The following is a 26,926-nucleotide window of genomic DNA, read 5'->3' on the forward strand; positions in this document are numbered from 1 at the left end:
TTCTGTCCGACTCTGTGTGACCCCATAGACGGAAGCCCACCAGGCTCCCCCGTCCCTGGGATTCTCCAGGCAAGAACACTGGAGTGGGTTGCCATTTCCTTCTCCAATGTGTGAAAGTGAAAAGTGAAAGTGAAGTCGTTCAGTCGTGTCTGACTCTTAGCGACCCCACGGACTGCAGCCTACCAGGCTCCTCCATCCATGGGATTTTCTAGGCAATAGTACTGGAGTGGCTTGCCATTGCCTTCTCCGATGATAAACCTAGATAGCATATTAAAAAGCAGAAATATCACTTTGCTGACAAAGGTCTGTATAGTTAAAGCTATGGTTTTTCCACTAGTCATATATGGATATGAGAGTTGGACCATAAAGGAGACTGAACACCAGAGAACTGATGATTTTGAGTTGTGGTGCTGGAGAAGATTCTCGAGAGTCCCTTGGACAGCAAGGAGATCAAATCAGTCCATCCTAAAGGGAATCATTCCTGAATATTCACTGGAAGGACTGATGCCGAAGCTGAAACTCTGATAGTTTGGCCACCTGATGCAAGAGCCAACTCGTTGGAAACGACCCTGATGCTGGGAAAGACTGAAAGCAAAAAGAGAAGAGAGTGAAAGAGGGTGAGATGGTTAGATAGCACCATCAACTCAGTGGACATGAGTTTGAGCAAACTCTGGGAGATATTGGAGGACAGAGGAGCTTGGCATGCTGTAATCCATGGGGTCACAAAGAGTTGAACACGACTTAGTGACTGAACAGCAACAGTAACAACAAAGGATCTAACAATTCCACTTCTGAGTATTAACCCAAAGAAAATGAAGACAGTTGAAAAGATTTCTGTACTTTCATGCTCTTGATAGCATTATTTACGTGCTGGGAAAAATTGAAGGCAGGAGGAGAAGGGGACAACAGAGGACGAGATGGTTGGATGGCATCGTCAACTCAATGGACGTGAGTTTGAGCAGACTGGGAGATGGTGAAGGACAGGGAAGCCTGGTGTGCTGCAGTCCATGGGGTCTCAAAGAATCGGACAGGACTGAGCGACTGAACAAGAAGAAGATACGGAAGCAGCGTAATTGTCCATGGACAGTTAGGTGGATAAAGAAAATGTGGTGCATATATAATGTGATATTAGTCAGCCATAAAAAGAATGAAATAATGCCATTTGTAACAACGTGGATGGCTCTTGAGGGCATTATGCCAAGAAATAAGTCAGGGAGAGAAAAATAACATATGGTCTTCAACATAGCAGTCAATGGACTAGGTGTTCAGTTCAGTTCAGTTCAGTCGCTCAGTCGTGTCCGACTCTCCGTGACCCCATGAATCACAGCACTCCAGGCCTCCCTGTCCATCGCCAACTCCCGGAGCTCACTCAAACTCATGTCCACAGGGTCGGTGATGCCATCCAGCCATCTCATTCTGGTCGTCCCCTTCTCCTCCCGCCCCCAACCTTTCCCAGCATCAGAGTCTTTTCCAGTGAGTCAACTCGTCGCATGAGGTGGCCAAAGTATTGCAGTTTCAGCTTCAGCATCAGTCCCTCCAATGAACACTCAGGATCGATCTCCCTTAGAATGGACTGGTTGGATCTCCTTGCGGTACAAGGGACTCTCAAGAGTTTTCTCCAACACCACAATTCAAAAGCATCAATTCTTCGGCGATCAGCTTTCTTCACAGTCCAACTCTCACATCCACACATGACCACGGGAAAAACCATAGCCTTGACTAGGCGGACCTTTGTTGGCAAAGTAATGTGTCTGCTTTTTAATATATTATCAAGGTTGGTCATAACTTTCCTTCCAAGGAGTAAGTGTCTTTTAATTTCATGGCTGCAATCAGCATCTGCAGTGATTTTGGAGCCCCAAAAAATAAAGTCTGACACTGTTTCCACTGTTTTTCCATCTATTTCCCATGAAGTGATTGGACCAGATGCCACAATCTTTGTTTTCTGAATGTTGAGCTTCAAGCCAACCTTTTCACTCTCCTCTTTCACTTTCATCAAGAGGCTTTTGAGTTCCTCTTCACTTTCTGCCATAAGGGTAGTGTCATCTACATATCTGAGGTTATTGGTATTTCTCCCAGCAATCTTGATTCCAGCTTGTGCTTCTTCCAGCCCAGCGTTCCTCATGATGTACTCTGCGTATAAGTTAAATAAGCAAGGTGACAATATACAGCCTTGACGCACTCTTTTTCCTATTTGGAACCAGTCTATTGTTCCATGTCCAGTTCTGACTGTTGCTTCCTGACCTGCATACAGGTTTCTCAAGAGGCAGGACTAGATGTACTTTACTCAAATGAGAGTTATAACTGCAGATACCGCCAAATCCTTCCCTTCTTAGTGCTGTCACTAGGCTTTGTGCTTAAGATTCTTAACATGTACTCTGGATAAGTTTCACATCTTTTGTTTGAGTGCTTTTCAGATTTGTTTTCCTTGTGCATCCCAGCACCTGGCATGGTACCTAAAATACAGTAAGCCGATTGAGTGAATGGTGATAGCCATCACCGTTGCTGGTGATTAACACAGGAAGTCCTCTGAGTTATGTGGACCATCTAGCAAGGGTAAAATCCTTGCTTTAGCTTGACATCTCAGAATCAAAGGGTCAAAAGGTTAGGAATGGGAAGTGTGATTACTCTCTGAGAAGCCCAGAACTGAGGGCTCAGACTGAACATGTTATGTGCTTGGAGGGAATTGCTATGGCTTTACAAGCCTCTTAGAGATTTCATGTGTTAACGGTGGTGATTCCAAGGGATAGTGTAGGGGCCAGATATAAATAGCAGAACACAAATGAGGTAATGTGCTACTGCCAAGCTACTGCTGGGGATGTTTATAAAAAGAAAAGCATTCCCTTTTCAGCTCTCAGTGTCAACAACCTCCTATCCTGAAGACACCCTCACCACAACTGAGAGAGTGGGGAAACAGTGAGACCTAGCATCATTTAAAACTCCACAGGCAGAAAAGCCAGGTAAACATTTTGACTTATTTACATTTAGACTACAGAAGTGAAGATTTTTCAAGAAAATCCTCATTCAGAGCTTGCCTTGTGACAGTTATCTGTCAAGTGTTATTTTCAAAATCTCTTTTCTAAAGGGATGATTAACACAGAAGTGGCATTTTTGTGCTATCTTTTAATATCTTTAATGAAGGAAACTGCTCATGAATAAAAATGGCAGTCTGGGGCCAGAGGGAAGACTGTCTTCTTTCCCCTGTGTTGTTCATCCCCACTTTCAGGTGCCAGAATATGGTGATTGGTAGGATGAAAAAGAGATTTCAGTTCACTTCCAGTCATGTCAACTTTGTTTTAGGTATGTGGAAAAAGCCAAAAAGCAGTCTTTAATTAATTGAATCAGTTAGTGATTCTGGGACAGCTTCAGCCCTTGATGGCCTCTTACCCTCCTGTTTACCTGCTTCTGTCTCATGAATGTTGGGATGAATATTGGGCAGCCAGCCAGTAGAGTTATATAATCTTACCAGAGTTGCTTCCTGTTCACCTCCTTCTTATTCTCATTCCTGCTTTCAGCAAGTTATTCAGGATGCTTGTTTTATCCTTGGCTTCTCTTAAATGTGAATATTTGGGAGGAAGAGAACACCCCGGATAACCTTCTGGTTTTTACCACTACCTGTCTCCATCCTACCAAATGGGTGTCACTTGGTTTGCAGAGAGGATGAAGAGTGGATGATATGTGTGGATATTAACTCCTGGAGAATTCTTGGAGACTGGGAGCTAGGAGACCAATCTGCAATGGTGTTGTGTTTTTCTTTTTTTTTTTTCAGTTTGTGATTTCCTGTGAATGATGAGGGGAGATTGAGAGGGAGGAAGAATAATTGACTCTCAGTAACTGTTGGTGGGAGAGACATGTCTAAAGGAGAATGGAAATTGACAGATTTAATCCTGAGCAAATATCCGAAGTTTTCTGAGCTTTTGTTTCCTCATGTGTAGAATGAAGGTGTTAGATCACCAGACAAAATCTAATGACCCTTTCAGCCATTGGAAATTTATTCATAATCACTTCCTAACCATGATGATACCCACTCTTACTCAGAATGAAAAAATGTATATCGTGTTCTACTTCTCTAAACTTTTTTTTTAAGTCTACTAAATTGGAATTCCTTCATTTTAATTTAGAAGAGAAGAATGAAGACAGGACATTTTGAAATGGTCACCGTGCTGTTGGCACCTATGATTCTAATGGACATCCTCCAGGTAATGTTAGGAATGGGAAGCATGTGGTCATTGGAACGGGAACTCTTGGTATAAGGTTGCCTGAGGCATTTGTGTGGGTAGATGATAGAAATGAGGACAGATAGAATAGGTAAAAGTTAGGTTTTTTAAATGTAGATCTTACCTTTTACACACTGATACATGTTAAGTGTAGAAAATTAAAAATTCAAAGTAGACCAAAGAGAGGAAAGTAAAAATCATCCAGTTTTCCACCCAGAGGGAATGAGTCTTAATCTGTTGGTGTGTAGGCTTCTCAGCTTTTTTCTATGTATTTATGTTTGTAATTTACAAGATAGATTCACAGTACATATAGTATTTTTTTTTACCTTTTTAAGTTAATACTGTGCTACAAGTATCTGTCCGTGGCATTGGATATTCTAAAAACATATATTTTTCTTCATATACGTTGACAATGCAGTGTCTACTTGTTTCCCATGTTTTATATAGTGGCTGTTTTCTCCTGTTCAGTATTCTTTTTATTCTGATAGAACTTTCATGATTTTATTTTTTAGAATTGAATCTTCAAACATTCTTTAACATGTTTTTATGTAAAATATGAGCCAGGTATCTCACTTGATTTTATTCCCCCACATTGTTAGCTCTCACATCACTACTGAGTATTTGTCCACTGATTTGAAGCACCTTCTTTAAAATGTGTTAATTCTTAAAAACTTCATCCATTTTGAGTTTAATATTCTGAAATATTGTTTATAGAATCATTGTATATTCTGTTACCTGTTTCGCAGTGTGACTTCTAAAAAATTGAAGTGTAATTCCCATATAAAAAGATACCATTTTAAAGTGTATAGTTCAGTGATTGTCATATATTCACTGTGTTGTGCAACCATCATCACTTTATCTCATTATAGGATTCCTATCACCCCCTAAAGAAGCCCTGTAGCTGTTAGCAGTCAATTCCCTCTTCCCTGTATTCCCTGAGATCCACTGATCTGCTTTGTCTCTATGAATTTGCAGATTCTGGACATTTCATCTGAATGGAATCATACAATATCTGGCCTTCTCTGTGGTTTCTTTTAGCATAACATTTTCAAGCTTCATACATGTTTCAGTGTATGTTAGTACTGCATGGTTCTGCCACATTTTGTTTATCCATTCATTAATTGTTGGGCATTTGAGTTGGCCCCACTTTTTGGTTCTTATGAATGAATGTGAGCATGCATGCTCAGTTATGTCCAACTCTTTCTGACCCCATGGACTGGAGCTCCCAGGCTCCTCTGTCCATGGGATTTTCTAGGCAAGACTGCTGGAGTGAGTTGCCATTTCCTCATTCAGGACTTAGGAATGAATAGTCCTGCCACAAACTTTTGCATGCAGATTTTTGTTTGTGTGAAAATATGTTTTCAGTTCTCTTGGGTTTATACCAGAAGTATATAATTGCTAGGTCATATGGTGGCTCAGTGTTTAACATTGTGAGGAACTGCCAAATTGTTTTCCACATTTTGTATTACTTACACAGCAGTGTATGAGGATTCAGTTTCTCTATATCATTGCCTACATTTGCTATTTTCCCTTTTTTCCTTATCTTTATATCCATCCTAATGGATATGAGGTGGTATCTCATTGTGATTTTGATTTGCCTTTTTAATATTTTTCTGCAACATAATTTTGATGTGTTTATTTATAAATGTTTCATAATTTAACTGATATCTTTTAAAATCATTTTTACATTTTTGTAATAAATTTTTGGTAATTAAGCTTCATCCATATAGCCTTGTTTCAGTGGATAACTCAGGAAGAAAATATAATTAGTAGCTTCACCTGGCCTTTGTACCTGTTCCTAAATGTCCATTCAGTTTTCCCTGAATGGTGGTGGCATTTGTGGGCTTTTTCACTGCTCAAGGTACTCACTGTTCAGAACACACAATCAGCTGTGGCCTTGGGCCAGAAAGACTTGAAGTCTAAAATTAGACATGTGGAGACTGGTTAGAGGCACGGGGAAAGACAGGAACATAGTGGATCAACTCTTGGATATGATGTGAGGAATGTGGGAGGTGGTTTCAGGGCACGATGTCTTATAACATGTTGAAGTCTTGAAGATAAATTAGACATTGGTGCCCAGGATGCACTCTGGTACATTCTGTGCTGTGGAGGAAAGTGCATTTCTTGGCTGCTGCTGCTGTTGCTAAGTCGCTTCAGTCGTGTCCGACTCTGTGCGACCCTGTAGACGGCAGCCGACCAGGCTCCGCCGTCCCTGGGATTCTCCAGGCAAGAACACTGCAGTGGGTTGCCATTTCCTTCTCCAGTGTGTGAAAGTGAAGTCGCTCAGTCATGTCTGACTAGTAGCAACCCCATGGACTGCAGCCCACCAGGCTCCTCTGTCCATGCGATTTTCTAGGCAAGAGTACTGGAGTGGCTTGCCATTGCCTTCTCTGATTTCTTGGCTAGGAGATGGCAATGATTTGATCTAGAAAAGCTCAAATTCCCACTTCAAGAAACTCACCTACGGACGTAGAATTCAGGGGTCTCAGTGACTTTTGCAACAGAATATTTTGTGGCTGGTAATCAGACAGTTTCTGATGCCAGTACAGTTCCTACTAGCACTACTTGTAAGATGGTGTTGTGAGTTTTATTCCAGACCTTTCATAAGTGTTGCTATAAGGACAGAGTTAAGCTCTTTTTTTTTTAAGTACTATATAAATGTCAGTGGTCTTTATTATCAGAAACAAATTTTGGTTAAGAAACAGACCCTGGAGCCAGATTGCCTGGGTTTAAATCTGAATTCCATACAAGTTAATCTCCCTGCCTTAGTTTCCTCATCTTTAAAAGAGGGATGGGAATACCAGACCACCTGACCTGCCTCTTGAGAAACCTATATGCAGGTCAGGAAGCAGCAGTTAGAAATGGACCTGGAACAACAGACTGGTTCCAAGTAGGAAAAGGAGTACATCAAGGCTGTATATCGTCACCCTGCTTATTTAACTTATATGCAGAGTACATCATGAGGAACGCTGGGCTGGAAGAAGCACAAGCTGGAATCAAGATTGCTGGGAGAAATACCAATAACCTCAGATATGTAGATGACACTACCCTTATGGCAGAAAGTGAAGAGGAACTCAAAAGCCTCTTGATGAAAGTGAAAGAGAGTGAAAAAGTTGGTTTAAAGGTCAATATTCAGAAAACAAAGATCATGGCATCTGGTCCCATCACTTCATGGGAAATAGATGGAAGAAAAGTGGAAACAGTGTCAGACTTTATTTTTTTGGGCTCCAAAATCACTGCAGATGCTGATTGCAGCCATGAAATTAAAAGACACTTAGGAGAAGGAAATGGCAACCCACTCCAGTGTTCTTGCCTGGAGAGTCCCAGGGACGGGGGAGCCTGGTGGGCTGCCGTCTATGGGGTCACACAGAGTCGGACACGACTGAAGTGACTTAGCAGCACTCCTTGGAAGGAAAGTTATGACCAACCTAGATAGCATATTAAAAAGCAGAGACATTACTTTGCCAACCAAGGTCCGTCTAGTCAAGGCTGTGGTTTTTCCAGTAGTCATGTATGGATGTGAGAGTTGGACTGTGAAGAAAGCTGATCGCCGAAGAATTGATGCTTTTGAACTGTGGTGCTGGAGAAGACTCTTGAGAGTCCCTTGGACTGCAAGGAGATCCAACCAGTCCATTCTAAAGGAGATCAGTCCTGGATGTTCTTTGGAAGGACTGATGCTAAAGCTGAAACTCCAATACTTTGGCCACCTCATGTGAAGAGTTAACTCATTGGAAAAGACTCTGATGCTGGGAGGGATTGGGATCAGGAGGAGAAGGGGACAACAGATAATGAGATGGCTGGATAGCATCACTGACTCGATGGACATTAGTTTGAGTAAACTCTAAGAGTTGGTGATGGACAGGGAGGCCTGGAGTGCTGCGATTCATGGGGTCGCAAAGAGTCGGACACAACTGAGCGACTGAACTGAATAATAGTACCTACCTACCTGTGGATGTGAAGTTGGACTATAAAGAAAGCTGAGTGCCAAAGAATTGATGCTTTTGAACTGTGGTATTGGAGAAGACTCTCGAGAGTCCCTTGGACTGCAAAGAGAGCCAACCAGTCTATCCTGAAGGAAATCAGCCCTGAATCATTGGAAGGACTGATGTTGAAGCTGAAACTCCAATATTTTGACCACCTGATGCGAAGAACTAACTCACTGGAAAAGCCCCTGATGCTGGGAAAGATTGAAGGCAGAAGGAGAAGGGAACAGCAGAGGATAAAATGGTTGGATGGGATCACTGACTTGATCAGCATGGGTTTGAGTAAGCTCCAGGAGTTGGTGATGGACAGGGAAGCTTGACATGCTGCAGTCCATGGGACGCAAAAAATTGGACGTGACTGAACTGAACTGAACCTACCTCACAGGGTTACCACAAAGATTAATGAGTTAGTACATGAACACTTAGTGCTGCACACACAGAAAGCTCTCTGGAGAAGCTTTATAGGTCTTAGGAGTGCAGGGCGCGAGTGAGAAGGAAAAATCTAAGAAAATTTCACAAATGAATGGATGGTTTTATATAAGGACTAGATTGATGCTAGCTGTAGGCAGTAGGGTTGTAAGTTTGGCCTTGCTCTTAGATTGTTTTGTTCTTTGGATTGTTTGGATCTTTGAGCACCGAGCACCTCAAGTGAAATTATTAAGTAGGCAGTTGATATACAGAAGTCAAATGGAGTTATTAATTATGCAGTTGATATATAGATCTTGCACTTACACAACAAGTCAGAGATAATCAGATGATCATTGAAACTATGGGTCTTACATCATTGCCTAAGGGTAGACTTGAGATTTGGAAAATAAATAGCCTTGAGAAACTGTGACCTTTAATGGCCACTTGGAATATGCTGGATGTGCAAAGGAGTCTAAGAAGAAGTGTTCCCTTAGTGAGAGCTGTTGAAGCTCAAAAATGTCAAGTCCCATAAGTAATTAGTACCTAGTTAATAACAGAAATGGAATTTGAATCCAGATCTGTCTGGCTCAAAGCTAGTGTTAGTTATATTACACCATCCTGCTTCTTTTGTTATGCATATCATTTAAAGATGCTTAGTCCTTTCTAGTTGCATAGAACAGAAAGCCCAGATGAATAGGAAATTTACTGTTTTGAACAACTGAAGCAAAATATAGCTTTAAGGTAATGCTGGACTCAGGCCTTAAGTAATGTTATCAGGACTTCATCTCTCTTCACCTCTAAGCTGTACAAACCTTTCTTTGTTGGCTTTATTTGCAGACAGGATTCTTCAAGGGACTAAAAGGATAACTGTTGGCTTCCCCAAGCCAATATTATCCTTAGAGCTTATGGTTGAAGGAAAAGAAAGCCTTTTGTTTATCTGGGAGTGTTCTGGTTTTTAAGCCTGCCGCATCATTGCTTATAATAGGGGCTGAAGATGCAGAATTAGTCCTAGCCAAACCATACAGAAAAGGGAGGAGTGTCCTCAGAGAAAAAGGGGTAATATTTACCTTTATGTATTTATCCATCTAGTAAAGTATTTCATACAAGGTATTTCAGATTAACTCCATAGTCTTGAATGGTTGAGGAAATTTAGCTAGCAGTATTGTTCAGAGCCAGGACTGCCACCCATTTCTTTTTTTTCACACTCATTTTCTTTCCTCTGTACTACAGGGTTCAGATGAATGACTTATAGGCATGGTCATGCTCATACTTCCCATTTACTCTTTCATATAAATATGTCACAGCTGGAAGAAGTTATCACTAACAGTGGAATATACTTCCTATATAAAAAGATATCAGAAGTTCTTTGTGGGCAAGGAAGAGAGTCTTGGCAGGGTTTGAGAGGATGCAGGATTCTTTGCAGAAAATTGAGAGAAAATGATATACACTAAGTATTTTTATTTCAAGAGTACTAATTTGCTTTTCCTTTGCAGGTAAAAGCTGAAATGTTAGATATGGCAGATAATGCATTTGATGATGAATACCTGAAATGTGCTAACCGGATGGAAATCAAATATGTTCCTCAACTGTTCAAGGAGGAAAAAGCAAGCCTCCAGCTCTTAAAAGACGTGTGGGAAAATGCAGAAGCCAAGTGGGAAGTTTGGAAGCCTCAACTCTTTCTCCCTGTGAATTTCAAGGATAACTATGGTATAGCCCTGATGGCCTATATTTCTGAAGCTCAAGAGCAATCTTCCTTTTACCATCTGTTCAATGAAGCTATGGAAATGGCTGGCCAGTCTCGAAAAGATTATGTCTATGGCTTCCAGTTCAAAGCTTTCCATTTTTACCTGACAAAAGCTCTGCAGTTGCTGAGAAGATCTTGTGAGAACAGTTACAAAAACGTGGTGTACAGCATAAGGCTGAATACTTCATTTACATTTGGAGGGCTGAACCAAGCCCGACTTGGCCATTTCACCTTGGCATATTCATCCAAACCTCAAGCTGCTGATGACCAACATGTCCTGTTAACCATCAAAACATGTTTTGGAGTTGCTGTTGAAAAATTTTTTGATAAAGAAAGTGAAAGAATTGTTTTAATACCTCTGAATGAGGTTTTTCATGTGTCACAGGATGAGGCTGGCAATAACCTTATCCTTCAGAGCACAAACAAGACCTGCAGCCACTATGAGTGTGCGTTTCTAGGTGGTAAGTGTCTCTGTTCTGTCTGTGTGTGTCTGGAAGGGGAGTGGGGAGTCTCTTAGGCCCAGGGAGAAGTCAGGAAGGAATGTGGGAGGTCTTGAAGGGAGAAAAGTCATTGGTGGTCTTCTGTCTAGCTCTTTTCATACCATTAGTTTCTTTTTCCATAATTTAGTTTTATCAAAATCATACAGTATTATTGAAAATTAAATAAAATAGTAATATAAGGTAATAGTTCTCAACCAGGAGCAGTTTTGTCTGGTAGGATCAATTGACTGTAGTTGGAAACATTTTTAATTGTTACACCATCTCCCTACCATCTAGTGGGTGTAGGCCAAAGAACACTGCCAAACTGTTCACAGATAGCCCCCACAACAAAGAAGTGTGTGGTTCAGAACCCTTCGTGTAAGGCTTACAGTGGAAAATAGCCCTACCCCTGCCCTACCCCTTTCTGTCCCCAATTCCCACTCCTTAGTGGCATCCTTTTTGTTTTTTAACTATTTTTTAGATACTTACTGCATGTTTCTAAGTAAATAACATGCTTCAGCGTGTTTTTCTTGATTTAAAAATGTTAGACATTATTTATTGACTTCGCAATACTGATAGAGAATAAGTATTTAGCTCTGACATACCCTACATTAATTAGGAGTTCTTCATTGCATTCAGTTGTAACAGAAAACCTGCCAAGTGGCTCTCATTTAATCAAAAAACTACAGGTGGGCTGTCCAGAGTTGGTAGAGGAACTCAGCTACATCATGAGTAACTCAGACTCTTTGTTTCTTGCCCACCAACTTTAGCATATTGAGTTTGTTGATTTGTGTTTTCAGTGTGACTGTTGGCAGATATAGGCATCAATCCATGTCCAAGATTAAGTGAAGGGAAAGGAGGATGGCAGCCAAATCTGCCTGCTTAACCAAGAGGGTAAAGCTTCCCCAGAAACTCCAGGTAGATTTCACCAGATTGTGTGTTATTGACCGGAACAGCTACTTGGTCATCTGCTGATTCATTTGAAAAGACCCTGATGCTGGGAAAGATTGAGGGCAGGAGGAGAAGGGGATGACAGGATGATATGGTTGGATGGCATCACTGACTCAATGGACATGAGTTTGGGTAAACTCCGGGAGTTGGTGATGGAATACAGGGAGGCCTGGTGTGCTGCGGTTCATGGAGTCGCAAAGAGTCGGACACGACTGAGCGACCGACTGAGCGACTGAACTGAACTACAAGAAAATCTTGCAAAGAGGGTAATTAGCTTTTCCAGCCTCTGTCGTGTAAGGAGGCAGGGGAGAAGGGAATAAGAAATAGCTGTTAGGTCAGTAAATTAAAAGTATCTGATAAACACCACCCTCCTCAATATTTGTGCACTTTCCCTTCTCATTCCCCCAGTGTAGTAAAGCCTGCTACCTTTTCTTTTTAAGTACTTCTTTTACTCCAGAGTTATTAGTTGTATGATTTTCTGTTTTCTTAGTTTTTTGTATGCCATCAGTAATTCACCCCCTGAGCCGTTAGCTCTTAATACATTTAGGCGTATCAGATACTCTCCCCCACCCTCACCCTCTTTGTACTCCATCGTCCTGCTTTGTGAAAATATCCTGAAATCTCTCCTCACTGCTGTTCTGAGACTTTCTTTTGCTTCTGCCCTATGAGGAATCCCCTATATCTTGAATTTGTTTCTCTTTCTTGAATTACTCCTTACTTTGGAAGGGGTAGAGATTCTTCAGAAGGTTTCTGAGGAAGGAGACAGTGAGGCAAATTTTCTAAGACTTTGTCCATCTGAAAAATCTACCTTTAAAGACTTGAATAATAGTTTGTAGATTTGTATTTCTGTTTTTGAAATTATTTTTCTTGGAATTTTGGAGATATTATTCCACTATCTTTTACTTTCTGATGTTGCTGTTAAAGAGTGTGAAGCCATTCTTATCATTGAAACTTTGAGTGAGACCCGTTTTTCCCTCTGGGAGGTTCTAGGATATTTTCTTATCCCCAGCATTCGGAAATTTTATGAAATTGTGCCTTGTTGTATATGAGTAAAGGGTTAACAAAACCCTTTCTCCTTCGTCCTATGAAAATGACCTCTTGTTGATCTTCTAGCACTGTTTCTCTGTAATCTACTACAGAGGGAATGACAACTGTGTAACCATGCAACGCTGCCTAATGGTAAACATAACCCTTGATTGCTAGAGTGCATGAGCTGAGAGATTGTGAATGAAGTATAAATAACTGGAGGGAAGCCATAGCTTTGGGCATTCCTGAATGTGGTGTGATGTACTGAAGTATTCTTGCTGAGTGCTCTAGTGTACTCATGGACTGATTGATGTAAGAGATATTGTCTTCTATATGTGGCATGAGGATACTAAGCTAGGATGGGTCCTGTACCCACCTGTGTAATCTTGTTGTCTTGTACTGAGATGTCATTCTGGGGACTGAAGAACAGCCCTGCTGTGAGGACTTGTGTTGAAGGTTTATACCGCATGTCACTCCTAAGTAGTATGCTCTGTTCTCTGCCTACAAAACCAAGTAAACTGGTGAGGGGATGCCTTTGGGGTCTCATGAATGTGATTGTCTAGCTGAACCCAAAACCATGGCTGCTTATCAAGCAGAGAAAGTACTGAAGTAGGGCCTTGAAAGTGGGATAGAAGTTTATACAGAAACTCAAATGTGCCAGCACATTATGAGATAAAAAAAGAACGGATAGAGAAGTGCTGATGAGACATTATACCTGGAGGATGGAGTGGGGAGGGGAGCTGGTCCACTTTTGATTTAATGGCAGAAGCTGTGTAACCATTGAGATCCTTGGGGCACAAAAGGAAGACTTTAAGGAAGTCTTCATGCTTAGGGTCATATACATGTATGATTTGCACCTGCATGATCCAGAGAATGAGTGCTTCCTTAAATTTTGCACTTTACATACCTTTTTTGCCTCACTCTAGTCCTGACTCTGAGTTGGAAGACTGACTGTTCTCCTTGAGGGACATATGAAGGCTGGAGTGAGCAAATTTATGTTGAGAGGAAAAGTGCCCATTTCCTTCACTGAACATACATTGGACCTGACCAAAACCAGGCCCCTCAAAGCAACTCGTGGTCGCGAACTGTGGGCATTTCTCTCTTCCGAGTTCCTCAGTACATCACAGTGGCTTGAAATTGGCCATGGTTGAGAGTTATACAGTGAACATCAGCAAACACTACAAATCAGGACCCGCTTTCTGCACCCCAGAACCTGTGCAATTTTACCAGCACGTTATGGCCAGAAACCCAGTTGCAGTTGGGCTGACAGAATGATACCACTTTCGGTGGTGCATTCAGCCAAATGCCCTTTGGGGAGGCATTGGTTACACAGAAGCCTTGGCTACAAGAGCTACAGTAGCTACAGTAGGCCAAAGCTGGTATCTGGTTGAAGGACAGAGGTGGGCAATGGAGCATACAGAGTTCACGTTTTTGAGTTTGATTAAGTTAAAAGGGGTGGAGCCATCGGGTTGATCCAGAATGAGCCGGGACTCAGACCTACGTGGGCTAGTGTGTTACTAGTCCAGTGTGAGGAAAGGGGAGGTGAATGGGCAAACTTCTGAGGGCCTGCCCGGAAAGTTAGCCAGAGCAGGTTAATTAATTAACCACACAGCAGGTTAATGTTCAAACCAGCTACAAGGGAAAACCTTTTTGGAAACTCACGTGTATACTGTTTGGAGAGCTCTGACAAAGTCAGGCCACTGCATTTGATTGTGTTGCTTTACCTTCCCTGGTGGCCCGGATGGTACAGAATCCACCTGCAATGTGGGAGACCCGGGTTCAATCCTTGGATAGGGAAGATCCCCTGGTGGAAGGCATGGCCACCCACTCCAGTATTCCTGCATGGAGAATCCCCATGGACAGAGGAGCCTGGCGGGCTACAGTCCATGGGGTTACAAGGAGTCAGACACAACTGAGCAACTTCACTTTTACTGGAGTCTCAACTGATGTCCTCTGCTGCCATCTGGAGATAACTAATGGAAACTCAGGATTCAAAACAGCCTGAAGTGATCGTTAAAGCTAGGCTGTTTGAAACACTATGAAGGATGGTAACCAGGGGTTTTAAAAGCTCAACCAGGCGGATATAGTCAGAACCTTGCTTTTGAACTGTGGTGTTGGAGAAGACTCTTGAGAGTCCCTTGTACCGCAAGGAGATCCAACCAGTCCATTCTAAGGGAGATCGATCCTGGGTGTTCATTGGAAGGACTGATGCTAAAGCTGAAACTGCAATACTTTGGCCACCTCATGCGACGAGTTGACTCACTGGAAAAGACTCTGATGCTGGGAGGGATTGGGGGTGGGAGGAGAAGGGGACGACCGAGAATGAGATGGCTGGATGGCATCACCGACTCTGTGGACATGAGTTTGAGTGTACTCCGGGAGTTGGTGATAGACAGGGAGGCCTGGCGTGCTGTGATTCATGGGGTCGCGGAGAGTCGGACACGACTGAGCGACTGAACTGAACTGAACTGAACTGTTCTACTGTGACTGAAGATAACTCTGGATGAAAAAAGGCAACATTTCTAAAAGTGACTTAAAAATTATGCTGTGCTAAATTTAGTGTGCTGACACAGTCCTGTGCTATTACTTTAAACTTGTTTGTGATTTCCAAGATAAAACGTTGTGGGCCTTACAAAACCTAGTTAGCTAAAGAAAATAGTTTAGTTGGTTGGGAGTGGAGAAAATAATTCCTGGTAGTCAAAGAGATACTCGTATTAATCCAAGAATATAGGAGTAAGTAAATGGTAGCAAACACTAGATCCATCCTTATAGGAAAATTACCACAGGTCAAACCTCTTCTGTACTGTTTTCTTAGAAGACCTGATAAAAGTAGAGTGTCAGCTGTGTAATCAGGCTGCATTCATTATCGTTTAAAATGACCCCATTTGAAAACTGCAGTTGAATTGAGAGGACTGTAGATAAATTACAAATACATGCTGTGTGTGTGTTCAGTTGCTCAGTCGTGTCCGACTTTTTTCAACTCCATGAACTATAGCCCACCAGGCTTGTCTGTCCATGGGATTTTCCAGGCAAGAATACTGGAGTGGGTTGCCAGTTCCTTCTCCAGGGATAAATATTTGGTAGGTTCCCCCAGTTTTGTGAGTACTATAACTGAAAACAGGATGATGTAATTCTTAAAAATGGAACAATCTAGGATTCAGCTCAGTTTTAAACTGAATTCTTGCTATGGGCCAGGTACTGAAGATAGGGTCTGTGCCCTTGCAGAACTCCATACCAGAGGAGAGGCAGAATTTCCCAACAGATGACCAAAGGAGTAAAGAGGGGAGAAATAAGAGAAAGCCAAATTGAGGATAACTTCCTACAGGAGGGGAGATGGTTTACACTTAGATGTGGATCACAGTACAAATTAGACCATTGATAAGAGGAACTTGTCTATAAAATTACTGGATAAGAATAAATATTACTTAAGAATATGCATGAGATGGAAATTAAATGCTTGAAGAGACACAAAAAGTAAGATTTAAAACTATTATTTAAGGTTGTACAAAGTGTTTTGCATTCACGTTTTATACTTAGAGATACTGAATGAAACCTAAAGCAAGCCTAGGAGAGCCTGTAATTACCACCATTTACCAATGGAAAATGTAGGAATTGAGAGGTTAGATGCTTTGTCTGAGGTTACGTTAACAAAGTCAGCCTCAACATCGGAACACATTTTTCTGGATTTCTTGCCTATGATGCTATCAGCCCACTCAGCATTTGTCTAGAGTTGAGCTCTGAAACACTGGTTCAGTAGAATGTTAGCAAATTTCTGTTTTATGGTGAAGTAAGTGTCAGACATACTGAGTGAACAGAGTTAAACAGTTTATTACTGTGAGATTTCTCAGAGCCTTAAAAGTGATAATGTTTTAGGTTGATGCAAAAGTAATTGCGGTTTTACATTGTTGAATATTTGAGGTTCAATATTCCATTTGATGTTGGAATATGTAAATGTGGTTATGTTATACATCTTTTTAATGCGCATTTCTCACTTTATGTCTTTTTGCTAATGACTTATTATTTGCTGCTTGTTTTATATTTATTTTAGAGTAGGGAAATGATGTTAGACAAAAAGCAAATTCGAGCAATTTTTTTATTCACGTTCAAAATGGGTCGTAAAGCAGCAGACAATTTGCAACCTCAACAATGCATTTGGCCCAGGAACTGCTAATGAACATACAGTGCAGTGGTGGTTCAAGAAGTTTTGCAGAGGAGAGCCTTGAAGATGAGTGTCATGGCCAGCCATCGGAAGTTGAAAATGACCGTTTTTGCAGTCATTTGGCAATTGAAGCAAACTGGGAAGGTGAAAAGACTCGATAAGTGGTTGAGTCATGAGCCGACTGCAAATCAAAATATTGTCATTTTAAGGTGTCGTCTTCTCTTATTCTATACAACAGCGAACCGTTTCTCAATCGGATTGTGACATGTGATGTAAAGTACATTTTATATGACAACCGGTGACAACCAACTCAGTGATTGGACTAGAAGCTCCAAAGCACTTCCCAAAGCCAAACTTGCACCAAAAAAAGGTCATGGTCACTGTTCAGTGGTCTGCTGCCAGTCTGATCCACTACCGCTTTCTGAATCCTGGCAAAACCACTACATCTAAGAAGTATACTCACAAATTGATGAGATGCACTGAAAACTGCAATGCCTGCAGCCAGAATTGGTCAACAGAAAGAGCCCAGTTCTTCTCCATGATGCCTGACCACATGTCACACAGTCAGTGCTTCAAAAGTTGAATGAATTGGCCTTTGTAGTCTTGCTTCATCCACCATATTCACCTGCCCTCTCAACCAACTGACCACCACTTCTTCAAGCATCTCAACGACTTTTTGCAGGCAAAGCACTTCCACAACCAAAAAGGGGCAGAAAATGCTTTCTAAGAGTTTGTCGAATCCTGAAGCATGGATTTTTATGCTGCAGTAATAGACAAACTTATTTCCTGTTGGCAAAAATGTTATTGTAATGGTTGCTATTTTGATTAATAAAGATGTGTTTGAGCCTAGTAATAATGATTTAAAATTCACAGTCCAAAACTGCAATTACTTTTGTACCAACCTAATACAATGTGAATTTCTAAGTAGGTGATGTATTTGATCACAGAATACTTTTCTCGTGGTCTGTCTCTTAGACTAATAAGGAACAGGCTGGAAAATGCTGCACCAGTGTGAACTGATGTGAGCGAGAAGTTAAACTTGAGTGTGAGCAGCGAAACGTAAATTCGATGTAGAATAGTTATGACAAGATGACTCTGAAATAAATTATCTCCTTGGAAGAACTTAACCATTAAGCAGGAAGAAGCTGGTACCCCTAAACTAGACCACTGCACATCCATAAATACCTCAGCAATGCTAAATCTGAATGAGTGTGCATGTGTGTATTTCATGGTAGAGAATTCAGATATAAATAAAGTTTAGAGATAGCAATTGGTATGAATTGTGTGGCCAAAAGAACCTATTTGTTGCATTTGAACAGGACTGAGGGAAAAAATGCAGCTTGGAAGAAAAGTATCATCAGAGACAACAGAAAAGATTGTGGTCCAGCACCTTTAGAAGCAGACTGATAGCTAACATGGGGAGTGAGGCAGTAGCGGCAGATTCACCTATGGATTATATATGATACTTAGGTATTTATTGTTACCTTCCCCTACTTGAATGAAAACGTCTAAAGAGCAGGTTTTTGGTGTTTGTTTTTACTTTTTCCTTCACTGACCTATGACCTACCCTAAGAGTCTAGAAAGGTGTCTGGCCCTAGCACCTATTCAGAGATCGATAAGCAGTGAATAAATGAATAAAAGAAACTTTTAATAAATAAATTCCTGGCAGGAAGTCATAGCTTTGAGATTTCATGTATCTTACAGTGAAGGTATAGTATGATTTACTGGAAGAAAACTAATAAGAGAAATAGTAGTGCATACATCATCCTCTGAACTCTCATTATTTTACTGAACAGGCTGGTCATAGATCATGTGGCATTTTGGACAGTGTTTCTATAGCAAGGGACCAGACTATATATATGTAAATAGACTCTACATGTTAATAGAATGATGGACAAGGAATGTCAACATTCTCTGACTCAAAAAGTAACCTTGTTAGAGAGGAAGAGCCCCTGGACTCCAGTGGCTGGGGTTAGTCTGTTTTGTTGAGCTTTCTTGGACTTGTTGAGCTACATCTCTGCTAAGCCATCAAAAGGGGAAAGGAGCTATCCAGATTTATTTTTATAAATCCACTCCTAGCACTTGAGGGCTCCTCAAATATAAGTGCCTTCCTTGGTTCTGATAGACTCTTTTTTAGCCCTCCCTGGAAGTAGCGCAGTTTCTGTGCTATTGTCTGGGATTGGGGATTTAGTAAGATTCTGTATAGATAGACCAGATAGGAAGCGATATATCACATCCATCACCATGAGAAATTCACATTGTGAATTAATCCAATGCCGAGAACATTTGGAAGGCTGTTCAGACTATTTATTTCATATTTATAGGAAAAGGGAGACCTCTTTTTTATCAACCCCTTCCAGACTTTCACCCACTAGACTTATTCATGCTGTTGTATCAGTCAAGGCTCAACCAGAGAAACAAATCAGTTGTAAGGAGTTGGCTTACATGATTGTATTGGCTAGCTAGACAGGTCTGAAATACATAGGTCAGGCTGCCATGAGCTCAAGCTGTGTCCATAGGCAGAATTTCTTTTCATAGCTGCTGTGGGTCAGAAATCTGGGTTTACTGTGGCTGGGTCTTTTGACTCAGGATCTCTCAAAAAAGACTGCAGTCATCATAATACGTAACTGGGGAAGATTTACTTCCCAGCTCACTTACATGGTTGATGGCAGGATTCAGTTTCCTGTGGGTTGTTGTATATGTGCATGCTAAGTTGCTTCAGTTGGGTTGTTGACTAAGGTCTTCGTTCATCATGAGCTATTGACTGGAGGCCTCCCTTGTTCATCAGGCCTCTCCATAGACTGTCTCACAGCATGGCGTCTTTCTTTATCAAAATGCCAGAAAGCCAGAGAGAGCCAACGAGTCACAGTCCTTTGCAACCTAATCACAGGAGTGACATTGCATCACTTTTGCTATATTCCTTTTGCTAGAATTAGGCAGCAAGATCATTGGGAAACATGTCAGAAGCTGCCTACTATAATCCCAACCCATTATAGTCTGTCACTTTCTGTTTGGGATGACTCACATTGACTGTCTTCTTTCCGTAATGATGAATTCTGTGGTAACCTCTACAGTCAGGATAGCAGCCCCAGAACTACTGGGGAAGCAAAGTTAGCATCTCGTTTCATATACTGGTGATTTTGATCTAATCAGAATTATCTTTTTGCTCAGGTCATATGAAATATATGTTCATTTACTGAAGTAAGAACAGATGCTATATGAATGTTCATCTGTCCACTGAGGTTAGAGCAAGTCCCACACAAGCATATCCTTGGCATGAACTTGGCCAAGGCAGAAATTAACTTGACTATGTGCAGCTTAATAAAACCTGAAGACAGCCATCCAGTTAGTTATGTAGAGATCTTCATTGGGGAGGCTGTTAGAATTCTTAATTTGTAGTCCTCATCCTTTTCAAGTGATTTCCTTAGTGTAGTAGTTTTGTGTATAGAGCCAGAAGCTGTAATAGAGACAGTGACCACACACGCTTGATTTCCTTTGTTGGTTTCCAGATGCTTTTCTTTAGATGCAGTCACTTAATATGAGCCTGTATGTGGTTAATATAAAGACTGAGCTTATGAGTTGTATTTGCTTCATTTTTTTCCGTAGTGAGAGATTGTGTGGAAGTTTATTAATCCAGTTCTGAGTGTCTTGATGACCTGATTATACAACTAGGGCATTAGTATTGGCAGATTTCAGTCGGTACCCCAGTAGGTGTGCTCCCTACCAGGATCACTATTTGAAGTTCAGCTTCTCATACAGAGCACCCAAGACAGTGAACAAGTCATTAATCATCGTCTTTGTTGCTAAGTGGTTTTCAGCTCTTTGTGACCCCATGGATTACAGCATGCTAGGCTCTTCTTTTCTCCATTATCTCCCAGAGTTTGCTGAAATTATGTCCAATGAGTTGGTGATGCTATCTAACCATCTCATCCTCTGTCACTCCTCCTCCTGCCCTCAGTCCTTCTCAGCATCAGGTGACCAAAGTATTGGAACTTCAGCCTCAGCATCAGTCCTTCCAGTGAATATCCAGGACTGATTTCCTTTAAGATGGACTGGTTTGATCTCCTTGCAGTCCCCGGGACTCTCAAGAGTCTTCTCCATTACCACAGTTCAGCATTCAGCCTTCTTTGTGGTCCAGCTCTCACATCCATAGATGATTACTGGAAAAACCATGGTTTTGACTGGATGAATGCTTACAAACCATGGATCTTTGTAAGCAAAGTAATGTATATGCTTTTTTAATATGCTGTCTAGATTTGTCATAGCTTTTCTTCTAAGGAGCAAGTATCTTTTAATTTCATGGCTTCAGTCACTGTCTGCAGTGATTTTGGAGCCCAAGAAAATAAAATCTCACTGTTCCCACTTTTCCCCTTTCTATTTGCCATGAAGTGATGGCACCGGATACCATAATCTTCGTTTTTTTAATGTTGAGTTTCAAGTTAGCTTTTTAACTCTCCTCTTTCACCCTCGTGAAGGGCTCTTTAGTTCTTCTTCACTTTCTGTCATTAGAGTGGTATCTTCTGCATATCTGAGGTTGTTGATATTTCTCCTGGCAGCGTCTATTCCAGCTTGTGATTCATCCAGCTTGTGCTTCATCCAGCCCAGCATTTCACATGATGTACTCTGCATATAAGTTAATTAAAAAGGTTGACAATATACAGCCTTGACTGACTTCTTTCCCAGTTTTGACCCAGTCCATTGTTCCATGTCTGGTTCTAACTGTTGTTTCTTGACCTGCATATAGGTTTCTCAGGAGGCAGGTAAGGTAGTCTGGTATTCCCATCTCTTTTAAGAATTTTTCACAGTTTGCTGTGATCCAAACAGTCAAAGGCTTTAGTGTAGTCAGTGAAGCAGAAGTAGATGTTTTTCTGGAATTTCCTTGCTTTCTCTGTGACCCAGTATATGTTGGCAATTTGATCTCTGGTTCCTCTGCCTTTTCTAAACCCAGCTTTTACATCTGGAAATTCTTAGTTTAAGTACTGTTGAATTCTAACTTGAAGTATTTTGAGCATAACCTTGCTAGCATATGCAGTGAGTGAAATTTTATGGTAGTTTGAACATTCTTTGGCATTACCCTTTGGGATTGGAATGAAAACTGACCTTTTCCAGTCCTGTGGCCACTGCTTTTTTTCCAGATTTGCTGACATTGAGTGCAGCACTTTAATAGCATCTTCATTTAGGATTTGAAATACTTCAGCTGGAATTCCATCACCTCCACTAGCTTTGTTCATAGTAATGCTTCCTAAGACCCACTTGACTTCATACTCCAGAATATCTGGCTCTAGGTGAGTGGCCACACCATTACAGTTATCCAGATCACTAAGATCTTTTTTTGTACATCTGTTTTGTGTATTCTTGCCACTTCTTAATCTCTTCTGCTTCTGTTAGGTTCTTACCATTTCTGTCCTTTTATTGTGCCCATCCTTATAATGGATGAATGCAGCATTTCATTGGATTTGCCCAACGTTGCAATAGGCTGTTTTATTAGAGAACTGTGCTATCTTTTCAGGTGTGATGTCTTACAGGTAAGGACCCCATTGAGTGTAGTTTGGTTAAAGTAGTAGGTAAGACTTTGTATTGTCTAGTGCAGAGGTTCTCAGATTTTGTCAGTTCATGGTGTTCTTAGTGTTATCATAATTTTTTCACAGTGTCTCTAATCTGAAATAAATGCCTAAAAGGTCTATTTATTAGGTAAAATCAAATCAAACATCTCAGTATTTATGTCTTAACATCTTAGTAGATGTTTTAAGTTATATATATATGTATATATAAATTTAAAGTGCTGTTATTTCGTTCTTTACCATAGTGACTTGCTAATGTGATGTCTGTGCCTGTTGGACACTGACTGCACAGCTTCTCAAACCTTGGTATCAGAGTAGATACTACCTTATTTCCTGATCATTGATTTTCACATGTATTTGCTTTTTATCACAATTGCTAAAAACCCAGCTTTGCAAGTATATGATGTTATTGAACTGAATGTAATATAATGTAACTTTGAAACTGTTCTACCTAAAGCTGATAGTTCACGCAGTGTCTGAACAATATTAAATAAGGCTCTGTTTGTCTTGAAATTTTTAAAATATCCCTTGGTGTCCCTGTAAATTTGCTAGAGCATTGAGGGACACCTCTACCACTGTTTGGGAACTGCAGGTCTAATGGATGGGCAGCCATTTATTTATGAAAGTGGATGAGGCTTTAGGAGCCAGGTTTGGCTGTTAAATTTCTATGTGACAATGGAACTTTTGGGAGTTTGTCCTACTTCATGGAACTGTGGTTCAAAGAGAACCCTTTGCACAATGAGATATTGGGTTGGGGAGTCATGGCTTCTTTTTCTGTGAGATAGTCTATATCATTAGGCCCAGTAGTAGTAGCCCTACTGGCTACTGGCTAGTAGTAGTAACCCTGCAAAGGGAAGAAGTCCTTGTGTCCAAAATTCCAGTGGCTTTACTCTTGTTGCCAGAAATTCCAGTCAGCTGTGAGTTTGGTCACAAATATCTGTAATTGTTTGAGATCTGAAGGAGATGGAAACCCAAGGGAGGGTTTTATTTACTATTGTCTGAACTGCTTCTAAGTCTTCTTACCATAGAGCTTCTTGCTAAAATGACAGCTTACAAGGTTTCCAGTGTGGCAGGTAGGAATAGGCACTATTCTTCATACTCTGAGTTCTTTCACTGTCCTTGGATAGAGTCCTTACACAAGTAAACTGATCAGTACTTTGGTGACTACTAGAAACCCTAAAGATGTCTGGGGTTCTCTATGCAGCTCCTTTCTCTTTCAGTTCAGTTCAGTCGCTCAGTCGTGTCCGACTCTTTGTGACCCCATGAACCACAGCACGCCAGGCCTCCCTGTCCATCACCAACTCCCGGAGTTCACTCAAACTCATGTCCATCGAGTCTTTAGTACTCTGTAAAAACCAGACTATCCTGGTATTTTCCTTTGTGCAAAAAGTTTAAACTGCTTAATAGTTAAAATACCATTTGTGTTTTCTATTTATTTTTGAGTTATTTTTGATAAGCTACATTTTCCTAGGAATTGTCCATTTGCCTTAGATTTCAAATTTATTGGCATAAAGCTAATCATAATAATCTCATGTCTTTTTACACCTGTTGAATCTGCAGTTATATTCCTTTTTCAGTCCCTATATATACTTCTGTCTTATCCTGTTTATTTCTGAATCAATCTATTACCCATTTTTAACCCTGCTACTTTTTTATTCAAGTATAGTTGATTTACAATATTGTGTTAGTTTCAAGTGTACAGAATGATACAGTTTTATGTATTTTTTCAGATTATTTTCCATTATAGGTTATACAGGACATTATGTATATAGCTCATGGTGTTATATGGTAAATCCTTATTGTTTAGACTTTACTTCACTTAGTATGATATTCTCTAGGTCCTTCTGTGTTGCAGTGTCATTATTTCATTCCTTCTTGTAGCTGAGTAATATTCTATTGTGTGTGTATATGTGTGTGTGTGTGTATAGTGTATGTGTATGTATACACACACACACACACACCCCCTACACACATCTTCTTAAGCCAGTCAATTGGTGGGCACTTAGATTGTTTCCATGTCTTGGCCATGCTGCTGTGAACAGTGGGGTGCATGTATTTTTCAAATTAGAATTTTATCCAGATATATGCCCAGGATTGGGATTGCTGGATTGTATGATAGTTCAGTTTTTATTTTCTTCAGGAGCTGTTTTCCATAGTGGCTGCACCAATTTACATTGTGTAAGAAAGTTTACTTTTCTCCACATTTCTCTCCAGTATTTATTATTTGCAGACTTTTTGATAATAGCTATTCTGACAGGTTGTGAGGTGATACCTCATTGTGGTTTTGATTTGCTTTTCTCTAATAATTATGATTTTTTGGGCTCTAAAATCACTGCAGATGCTGATTGCAGCCATGAAATTAAAAGACGCTTACTCCTTGGAAGGAATATTATTTCCTTGGAAGGAAAGTTATGACCAACCTAGATAGTATATTAAAAAGCAGAGACATTACTTTGCCAACAAAGGTCCGTCTAGTCAAGGCTATGGTTTTCCCAATGGTCATGTATGGATGTGAGAGTTGGACTGTGAAGAAAGCTGACCACCGAAGAATTGATGCTTTTGAACTGTGGTGTTGGAGAAGACTCTTGAGAGTCCCTTGGACTGCAAGGAGATCCAACCAGTCCATTCTAAAGGAGATCAGTCCTGGGTGTTCTTTGGAAGGACTGATGCTAAAGCTGAAACTCCAATACTTTGGTCACCTCATGCGAAGAGTTGACTCACTGGAAAAGACTCTGATGCTGGGAGGGATTGGGGGTGGGAGGAGAAGGGGACGACCGAGAATGAGATGGCTGGATGGCATCACCGACTCGATGGACATGAGTTTGAGTGAACTCCGGGAGTTGGTGATGGACAGGGAGGCCTGGCGTGATGCGATTCATGGTGTCGCAAAGATTTGGGCACGACTGAACTGAACTGAATAATTATGATATTGAGCATCTTTTCATGTGCCTGTTGGCTATATGAATGTTGTCTTTGGGAAAATTTCTATTGAAGTCTTCTTTCCTTTTTTTTTTTGCTACTGAATTGCTTGGGCTTCCCATGTGGCTCAGTTGGTAAAGAATTAACCTGCAATGTAGGAGACCCTGGTTTGATCCCTGGGTTGGGAAAATCCCCTGGAAAAGGAAAAGGCTACCCACTCCAGTATTCTGGCCTGGAGAATTCCATGGACATAAAGTCCATGGGGTTTCAAAGAGTTGGACACGACTGAGCAACTTGCACATGAATGTGAACATTGAGTTGTATGAGCTATTTGTACATTTTTGATAGTAACTCCTTGTCAGTTACTTTTTTCGGTTGTCTTTTCATTTTATTGATGGGTTCCTTTGCTGTGCAAAAGCTTTTAAATTTGATTAGGTCACATTTATCTATTTTTGCCTTTATTTCATTTGCCTTGGGAGACTGATCTAACAACATTTTGCTGCAGTTTATGCAGGAGAATATTTTGCTTATGTCCTTTTCTAGGAGTTGTATGGTTCAGTTCAGTTCAGTTACTCAGTCATGTCTGACTGTGCGACCCCATGGACTGCAGCACACCAGGCTTCCCTGTCCATCAACAACTCTGGGAGCTTGCTAAAACTCATGTCCATCAAGTCAGTGATGCCATCCAACCATCTCATCTTCTGTCATTCCCTTCTCCTCCTGCTTTCAGTCTTTCCCAGCATGAGGATCTTTTCCAGTGAGTCAGTTCTTCACATCAGGTGGCCGAAGTACTGGAGCTTCAGTTTCAGTCCTTCCAGTGAATATTCAGGACTAATTTCCTTTCGGATGGACTCGTTTGATCGCCTTTCAGTCCAAGGGACTCTCAAGAGACTTATCCAACACCACAGTTCAAAAGCATCAATTCTTCAGTGCTAAGCTTTCTTTATAGTCCAGCTCTCACACCCATATATGACTACTGGAAAAATCATAGCTTTGACTAGATGGACCTTTGTCGGCAAAGTGATGTCTCATCTCTGCTTTTTAATATGCTATCTATATTGGTCATAGTTCTTCTGCCAAGGAGCAAGTGTCTTTTAATTTCATGGCTGCAGTCACCATCTGCAGTGATTTTGCAGTCCAAGAAAATAAAGTCTGTCACTGTTTCCATGGTTTCCCCATCAGTTTGCCATGAAGTGATGGGACTGGATGCAATGATCTTAGTTTTTTGAATGTTGAGTTTTAAAGCTTCTCACTCTCCTCTCACTCATCAAGAGGCTCTGATTCCTTTTCACTTTCAGCCATAAGGGTAGTGTCATCTGCATATCTGAGGTTATTGATATTTCTCCTGGCAGTCTTGATTCCAGCTTGTGCTTCTTCTAGCCTGGCATTTCGCATGATGTACTCTACATATAAGTTAAATAAGCAGGGTGACAATATACAGCCTTGACGTACTCCTTTTCGTATTTGGAACCAGTCTGTTGT

At 40.9% G+C, this 26,926-nt stretch overlaps 1 protein-coding gene across 5 annotated transcripts in view; it reads left to right on the top strand.

The window, feature by feature from the left end:
* The first annotated feature begins 2,822 nt into the window (after positions 1-2,822).
* Positions 2,823-26,926, top strand: part of ART3 (ADP-ribosyltransferase 3 (inactive)) — a 47,914-nt gene continuing 23,810 nt past the window's right edge. For 2 of the 5 annotated variants that reach the window (XM_055434117.2, XM_055434118.2), the window contains exons 1-3: positions 2,990-3,737; positions 4,119-4,196; positions 10,099-10,810. In XM_055434117.2, the coding sequence (XP_055290092.1) occupies positions 3,669-3,737; positions 4,119-4,196; positions 10,099-10,810 (859 nt within the window). In that variant the 5' untranslated portion in view covers positions 2,990-3,668. Of the gene's footprint in view, positions 2,958-2,989; positions 3,738-4,118; positions 4,197-10,098; positions 10,811-26,926 lie in introns of those variants that run through there. The other 3 variants (XM_055434119.2, XM_055434116.2, XM_055434114.2) reach the window with 3 other exon arrangements.

This window comes from Moschus berezovskii, chromosome 5 (genome assembly GCF_049115385.1).
Source record: "Moschus berezovskii isolate FMDL1 chromosome 5, NW_MosBer_1.0, whole genome shotgun sequence".
NCBI classification, from domain to species: Eukaryota; Metazoa; Chordata; class Mammalia; order Artiodactyla; family Moschidae; genus Moschus; species Moschus berezovskii.